General features: G+C 45.5%; 1 protein-coding gene across 1 annotated transcript; it reads right to left on the reverse strand.

The window, feature by feature from the left end:
- Positions 1 to 5319: 5319 nt before the first annotated feature.
- kcne4 (potassium voltage-gated channel, Isk-related family, member 4) lies at positions 5320 to 7246 on the reverse strand. The gene is made up of 2 exons (XM_079354246.1): positions 7206 to 7246; positions 5320 to 6757 (listed from the first exon to the last, which is right to left on the reverse strand). The coding sequence occupies exon 2, from the start codon at positions 6742 to 6744 to the stop codon at positions 6199 to 6201; it is 546 nt and encodes a 181-aa protein (XP_079210372.1). The 5' UTR covers positions 6745 to 6757; positions 7206 to 7246; the 3' UTR covers positions 5320 to 6198.
- Positions 7247 to 8931: the final 1685 nt, after the last annotated feature.

Raw genomic sequence — 8931 nt, forward strand, 5'->3', positions numbered from 1 at the left:
GAGAGAGACAGAGAGAGGGAGAGAGAGAGAGAGAGAGACAGAGAGAGGGAGAGAGAGAGAGAGAGGGCGAGTTGTGAACAGGTCTACAGAGTTTGACGTCAGCCTCTTTCTCTGGTCGATTAAGTGTGTGTGTGTGTGTGTGTGTGTGTGTGTGTGGGTGTAAGTCGGGGAATAGGTGTGATGCATCAGTTTTTGCTCTTTTGTGAAATGTGAGATGTGGCACCACGTTGAGCGTCTCCGAGGCGTTTACGGCATGCAGACGTACAGAATGTTTCCCAAAAATGATGAAAACAGCCAAAACATCCTTTTCTCAAATCAGTGTGTGAGGTTGACACACACTCGACCACAGGAGTGGAAAGGTGCAACAGAGAGTCAGTCCTTGATCTCAAAGGCACAGAGCGTGTCATGTCGATGTCACGTAGGGGAACATCTTTGTTTACTTCCACAAGAAAGACAGAAACAAACTGTAAAACAGCTCCAGCTCTCAGCCTGTCGTTAGCTTGACTCAAAGTGTAAAGAGTCTTAAATAAAATCAGCCAGCAGGTGCTTGATATACGATGTAATGTGAAAATACATTTTTACCATAATGTTTTTTTTTCTTTTGTTGACAGTCCTTGAGGACGGATTGGTACAGGTTGGTGCCGGATCACAGTTTGGTTTGGGAAACGTTGAACTGAATCCTACCAGAAGGGATCCAGCCGAGACGTTGAGCTCTTCTCTGCAGGCCGTTCAGAACGCACTCTGGATGTGAAGCTGAGAGAGAAAATCCTTCTGGAATCAATCCCAGCTCATTTCCTCCTCTCTCTTTTTATCACTGTATATGTCATTGTTGGGATTTGCTCAGTGTCTGATCTCTTTTGAAGCTCTAAGTCGTTTGTTTTGAACTCTGTGAAGCACTTTGAGGTGCTCTGAGTCTGAGCGGCGTAACGTGCCACGCCTGCACCTTTGGAGTTGTTCAGAAGCCATTTTCTGTGGTTAGCTGTGTAAAAACAATCTGCACACCTCATGTTTGAAGAAGGACCAGAGGGGTGAAAAGATGCTTTAAAGCCATCTTTGAAGTCTTCGATGGATAACCAACTGATACTTCAAAAGATGTTTTAATAGGAGAGGCTTTAAAACCGAGAGTTTACTGCAGATCTACGACGGTTTCACTCTTCGAGCATCAACAGGAAAAACAGACTGAAAAAAAATCTGGATCAGATTTGTAGGTGCAGTGTGACCAAGGCCTTGTTGTTCCTGCTTGGTCTGGTTCATTCAGTGTGGAGGTCATTTAGCCTGCCTCATGTTATTACATTATATCATTGTGAACTCAAAGACTGGGACACCAATACGTCGCTGCAGCAGAATCAATATGAATGAACAAAGACGTGATAGACACTGAGCTTCGCTACGACACTTTTGAGGAGAAAAGCAGTCAGAACAGGGCTCTTGTTTTTTTAAATAATAAACTGGCAGGCAGACGTGTTGACCACAGCAGCTCGGCAATTTACAGTCTCCTAAAGCTAATCGAAGCCACCATGAAGCCTCTGAGGAGTTTAATAACCCCAGGGTGAACTTGAGACTCCAACCCTTCAGAACTTCACTTCATTAAAAGTTTTAGAAGTGACTAAAAGTTTCCTTTTGACCACTGAACGGTTCCCAGAGATCAACTCAGAGTTTCTCACCCTGAACGAGAACTGGAAGTCGTCCATAATCACAGCTCAAAGCAGGATCTCTGCAGGGAGCCAGGCAATGATGTCGTCTGGGCGTACGCGGTGAAGAAGCTGAGTGAACTGTGAAGACGGTTGATGACATCATTTGAGGTCGATGGGATGAAAGCTGATCTCGCTGAAGAATGGCGTTGACGGGAAAAGCTGAAGATATCGGGATGAAGAGGCTGACTAAACGATGGCTGATGATGTGATCTGAGGCTGACCAATCGATGGCTGATGATGTGATCTGAGGCTGACCAATCGATGGCTGATGATGTGATCTGAGGCTGACCAATCGATGGCTGATGATGTGATCTGAGGCTGACCAATCGATGGCTGATGATGTGATCTGAGGCTGACGATGGCAGATGATGTGATCTGAGGCTGACCAATCGATGGCAGATGATGTGATCTGAGGCTGACCAAACGATGGCAGATGATGTGATCTGAGGCTGACGGAATGAAGAAGGTTGATGAAGCTGCAAAGGCTCGGTGGCGACAGGAAGGTGGAGGGTCGCTCGTAACAATGGCATGAATGAACTAGAGGAAGAGAACGCCATATTTAAAGAGACAGCAGCAACATGATTGGCTTAGGATGAGGTAGAGGAGCTCGACCAGGTGATGAATACGAAAAAATAACAATCATGCGTGAAAAAGCGATGTGACACAGTTTGAGAAGAAATAATAAAGCGAGTGTGCAGAATAGTCTTCCTGACTTAACTTTAGGTCGAGCTGCCACAACGCTTCGAGAGTTTCTTCATACTGAAGCGAGGCAGCACTGTGAGTTCTTCTGTTTTTAGTAAGTTGCCAAATTTAAATTCTTATGAGTCGGACAGATCTGCGAAGCTCTGCGTTTGTTCATGCAAGACACACAAATTAAAATGTCTCAACGGTCATCATCAGCTGACAGCGTTCTGCACATGCAGCTACTTCCTGGTTAGCTGTTGAAAGACTGACCCTGACCTGTGCACAGATAAGACACGCCTCTTTATCCACGCTGGTCTCCAAGATCGACACGAACCAAGCGTTCCTCTCAGGATGTGGGTTTTTGTGTGTATTTGGCGGCTCCTCTGGTCATGATGGGTAACTGCAGGTGTGTTTGTGAACTTGTTGATGAAACTGCAACTTGAAATTTAATAAGGAGGAAGAGGGAACGGAGGGAGGACAGAGAGAATGAAAACAGGGAGAGAGACGGTTGGTTTGACATGACTCATTTCTGAACTCGTGTGTGCGTGTTCAGTGTGTGTGAGAGGCCAACTGAAAGGCCCCACAGGGAGACAGTCATGACAAACATCCGGTTTGACGGTGACGGAGACACTGAATATATCACATCTGCTTCTTATTCTCACCCTGCCCTAAAACTCTCACTCCTTCTTTCTCCTGAGAAAAAAACCCCCTCTCATGTTATCGCTCTCACACACCACTTCTGTTTATGCCTGTGTACGGAGACACAGCAGTGCCTCCCCTTTCTGTTATGCGCAAATAATGAATGATTTCTCTGGGGACGGCTGTGTGTTTGGTGCATTAGCTATTTATCGTTTCGATGTTTATGGTGAATCTGCTTCGACATGTCTGTTTGTGTCACGCTGTCGGGTAGATCGAGAGAGACAGAAAATATCTTCTTAAATATTCATCTTAAATATCAGTCGATTGTATTTATCATCATTTAGGAACCAGAGAATTTGTAAAGATATCCCCCCCTCTCAATTTGTATGAATCAGATCCCAGCGTGCATCATATACAGGCCTCCTGGACTCTAAATAACATATCTCTCCTGCACAGCTGCTATCACACTCTCAAGACCTCCACGTCATAAAGTCTCTCTCTCTCTGTGTTTCCCCCTCTAGTGTTGCTTGGACCTGCCTTTGCAATGAGTTGTTTGGCTGAGAGCCTGCAGCAGTGCTGATAGCAGGGATAGTGCGATGTGTGTGTGTGTGATGAAGAGGAGGAGGGGATGAGTCACGCAGAAGAGAAAACACAGAAGAATGTCACTTTAAAAGGAAACCCTGAAGCCTCCTGTTGGTGTTGTCTCTGTTCTTTGTAGCTTCACATAAATGGAAAGACTGAGCTGGGCCAGTCTCAGTCCGGTCTGTGTCTGTGAATAAGAATAATGGAGGCTTGGTCAGGTTTAACTGAGGACGTTTACTAAAATATCCTTCTTTTTTTTTTTAAAGTAAGAAGTTAGAAAGAGCTACAAGAGCGCCCTCCACTGGTGAAACATCCCACTACAACATAAATGAAGAAGAGGTGGCGTATTCATTTTAGGAATGAATGTCCTGTGGATTTGAACCTGGGCCGCCCACGAGGAGGACTTCAGTCCCTGTACATGGGTCAACCCTACAATCATTTTCTTTTACTGTGCCGGGTCATAGAAGTAAAATCTGCGTCTTACTGCCCTTACATGAGACGCCTCATGAATTTGTTTCTGTTTATTTTTGAAGATTTATTGTTTTGCCTTTATTTAGCACAGAGCTCTGGAGAGAGTGACAGGATGACATGCAGGAAAGGAGCCAACCGAGTCAGCAGCTTGGAGGAGAGCCTCCTTACATTAGGTGAGAGCTGACCATTAGGCCATCAGAACCCCATCCATCCATCATCCATCCATCCCTCCATCCATCCATCCATCCATCCATCCATCCATCTACTGTATCCATCCATCCATCCATCCATCCATCCATCCATCCATCCATCCATCCATCCATCCATCCATCCACAAGGGCGGCTGTGGCTCAGTTGGTAGAGTCGTCGCCCCTCAATCGGAAGGTTGAGGGTTTGATCCCCAGCTCCTGTGAGCAACATGTCCGATGTGTCCTTGGGCAAGACACTTAACCCCAAATTGCTCCCCCTGCTGCGTCTGGGGCGTATGAATGTGGCGTGAATGGATAGATACATATCCAGCCCATCAGTGTGAATGGGTGTGATGGGTAGGTGTAAAAGCGCTTTGAGTAGTTGGAAGACTAGAAAAGCGCTTTGAGTAGTCGGAAGACTAGAAAAGCGCTATACAAGCTCAAGTCCATTTACCAAGTCCAAGTCCATCCATCCATCCATCCATCCATCGCTCTTGATTACTGTTTTTGATCTGAATATAGAAAATGTTCAGATTGCATAATTTGCACATTAAGGAACATTACAGATTTGTTTGGCAGCGGGCCCATCAGAGAATAAACATGGAGGTAAATAATGTGTTGAACAGACACATGTGGAATGACCTGCTTTGTGTAATCTACCCAGCATGCAGGAGTCTGCTCGCAGATTGATAGTAGAAATGTTCTGATATATAGTCTTTATAGAACCAGTAGATTTATGTACCACAATCATTAGCTTTTTGAAAGAATATCAATGGTTAAAATCGGGATATCGAGGTAACTGCCCTAGTGTGTGTGTGTGTGTGTGTGTGTGTGTGGTCAGGTTTAAGTGAGGATATGAACGGAGTGATGGTGTGTCGACATCTTCTGCTCTGCCTTATTCTAAAGTTGTAATACAGGATTTACATTTAAGAACAACCTGATGGCTATTACTTCCTCCTCCTTTCATCTTCTTCATCTCGGATAAGCAAGCAGTCAGAAAACACTGCAAGAGCGCCCTCCACTGGTGAAACGTCTCCAGACAGGAAATAAGAAAACAGAGCTTAGCATCAATTCATTTATTATTTCAGAAACACTTCACAGACTCCATCTTAAGTTAGGCCTCTCAAAGTGAAAAAAACCTCAAACAGTATTTACAGTGCACAGTAAACCTTCACTGACTGTGGACAAGCAGGGTCGATCGTGAAGCTACGACAAACACAATCTTTCAAGCGGGTTCCAGGTACGCTTCAAAGCTCCGCTACGCCATGATGGGAGGAGCAAGTCAAGTTCTGTCCAAAACAAAGAGTCAAAGAGTCAACCCTCAGTCCTCCTGCAGGATCATCAGAACACATGGTTCAGTCCCCCATGCAGCGTCAGGACGAGGGCTCGGTGCAGGGAGGGGTCCAACATCCAATGGGGCGAAGTCATGTTTACGCAATTCAGATTTCCTCGGCCTGGAGGCTGAGCATGCTGGTGCACACAGAGCCCGTACATGGAGGAATAAATACATGCTCATCCAAACAGAAAACACAATTAGAACCAATTTACATGTGACACTCCTTCCACTATGACATTTTAAATACTTATCACAGCAGTATGTGTGTGTCGGTCTATAGTAAGTGTTTAATAGGAAACACCCTGCTCCTGGTTTGAAATACAGAAAAAACAAACATTTTGTGCCAGTGCCTCCTCTAATCTGTTTTACCAACCACCTCGACAGAAACATTTCACTCCTGAGTTTTCTTTTTCCAGCTCTAATTGATGGCTCTCCCATGTTGAGGGTGGTGTGAGGAGTGTTTTATTTGATGGCTTATGATTGAGGCTGACGGTTGGACTGTCTGCGTGAGGAGGACTTCCTCTGAACTCCCCTCAGATGTTCCTCCTCTTTTCTGTCTTTCAAACATCGAACATGTCGGTCTCTCTCTCTCTCTCTGCCGAGTTCAGCCTGAATCATCTCCGCTATTCTCACATCCTAACTTCATGATCTCCTCCGGCTCCTCCGCCGTGCCGCTGTCCGACTCCTCCTCTATGGCGATGCGCGCGTCCGCGGAGGAGCACAGGGAGCTGATGCTGCTCTGCTCCGTGCACAGCGCGCACGCGAGCGGCGAGGGCATCGGGCCCTCGTACTGGAGGTGTCCAAAGTGGTTGCTGTGGTTACCGCAGAACGGCAGCGGCACCTGCACCGAGCGCAGCCCGGAGACGGCGGCGGGGAAGGTGAGGCTGTGTTTCTTGGGCAGCGCTCCCCACTCCCGCTCCTCCTCCTCGTGCACAAGGCGCGTAAAGATGTTGGTTCTCTTCTTCTCTCGTCTTTTAGAGCGGAAATAACCCAGCATTATACCGCAGAGGAAGACTCCGTAGAAAGACATGACTATTAATATGTACAGGTACGCGTTCCCGCCGTTCTTGTCCACCTGGGAGCTCGCGCTGCTCTGTGTCATCAGGAAAAGGCGTTTAGGTGGGGCAGTGGAGTTCTCAAGTTGATCCATTTTATCAGTGCACCTTTAAAAAAAAAAGAACATCTATTAATATAGGATCATTTCTGACCGTTACACGGACTTTAAGCACAAGGAGAAGTTCCCCACGTGCGGATTTCCTGCAGTAAATGACCATCAAATGTTGTAAAAACTTGAAAGACATATGCAAGGTCCCTGAAATCACAATTTACCATTACGATAAAACCCACTAGTTATTAATGACTTCATTCCTTTTGGATCAGGGTTAGCGTTTTATTAAGCATAACCATCCACATAGTTCACTGAAATACAAATATCATATTTCATATTGTATTTAAAAGTTTTGCAGTCATGTGAATTAGTTTTGGCAATTTTTTTTTATTTTTTCATCCGGTTAAAAAAAGTTCAGAAAAGTTTGCAGAAACTGAGTTGAGCTCAAATAAAACCTGAACACGATCTTTAAACAACATGACAAGAGATGAACAAACACTCACCAAACACAAAGAACCAAGTGTCATGGGAACCCGCGCAGCTCGTCTCTTCTGCAGCAGCACTGAGGAACAACTTCTTTATATAGTCTGCAGTGCAGCCCGAGTCACGTGACGAAGACTGCTGTGGAAGTCCTGAAGGGGCGTCAAAAACAGGTCTATCTTTTAAGATTATTCACGACTCTTATGGGAGGCTCATTAAAGATTAAAAAAAAAAAAAAACACAAGTACATTTATTTTTTTTATTGTGCAGATATGAAAACAAAATAACGTCTTCACTCGTGAAAATATTTAGATCATTTCAGGGTGGCGAGCTGGTTGTTCACTCATGCACCTCGCAGCGGGAGGCTATCAGACAGGAGGGGGGCGGAGTCTCCTGAGGTAAGATGCAGAAGTGGCAAACTGATCCCTGCAGCTTTAATTACAGCTGAGAGTTATGGGTCGGTTTGCATAATTAGGGGCGTGGTCGAGTCGCCATAGCTCCACCTCTTGTGTGTTTTAGATTTCGCCACAGCCAACCTTTGGCTTCATAACGGCTCTTCAGCAGCCAATGGATGCAACCTGTCAGACTTGTTCTATACATCCTTTGGTCTGAGTCTATGGAAAGCTCCAAACATACCAAAGAGGGAGACTGTAATAAGTGACAGTTAAAGTTTTCATCAGGTTTTGTTTTTCTTTTCAGATTGAATTCAAGGTGTTTAAAAAGTTATTTAGGTCATTCTGAGGGAGTCTACTATTTGTTTTAAGTCTGAGATCTCTAACGATTGGTTTAATTTAACAGGCCGACTCGACTCCTCCCTACGTCAGCGTGTGCACTCTGGGAAATTACACCCAAATACTGTAATAAATGGGGAGCGCTAACTGCTGCATCGTATTAAGTTCCACGTTATAATGACTTTTATTACATCAGCCAGGGCGGATTTCATTCAGTTCTATTGTTCAGCTGTAATCTCATAAATACACGTCATCATCCGTCTGTGGTTTTAATCATCTGTGTCACACCAAACAAGTCGTGCTTAATACTTTCAATTTCATTTATTAATTAAGGAGAGGAGAGCCTCCGGTTTGGGCGAATCTCGACTCTTTGCACATGATGTAGTTCTGTTGCCTTGAAACTTCGCCTTGCAGCCCCTGGAGCGTTGAGTGGTTGGAACGAGAGCTAGCCAAAGACAGTAAATATAATTATTAATGAGTGAAGACCGAGTGTTGTCCTCCGTGTGTTCCTGCGGGGGGCGCTGGAGTCCCATGGATGGCGGTCTCCGTGCTGGAAATGCTGTCTCAGGCTAACTTTGAGTCAAGCTAACGACAGGCTGAGAGCTGAGGCGGGTTTTAAGCCTCCTGACAAACCGTTACACGGCGCCCACCTGTCAATCAGCTCAGCTACACGCCTTATTGTGAATAACTCTGATCCTTCATCCAATCAAAACTGCTGAGTCATCAAAACATTCCCCCCCGTACAGTGTGTGTGGATGGAGACATGAGCTAATCACACCTATTTGGTTTTTTGAAGCAGGCTGTAAACATGTTCATGTCTGCTGTAAAAACAGGCTGTTTGAATGGGTGTGTATGTGACTTCCTGTGCTGCTGCAGCCAGCCTCTAGTGGACACTCCAGGAACTGCAGCCAGCCTCTAGTGGACACTCCAGGTACTGCAGTCAGCCTCTAGTGGACACTCCAGGTACTGCAGGATGTTACACTTGAGCACCGGCTTCATTTGAGGATGCTGCTTGGAC

This window comes from Symphodus melops, assembly GCF_947650265.1.
Source record: "Symphodus melops genome assembly, chromosome: 10".
Classification (NCBI taxonomy): Eukaryota; Metazoa; Chordata; class Actinopteri; order Labriformes; family Labridae; genus Symphodus; species Symphodus melops.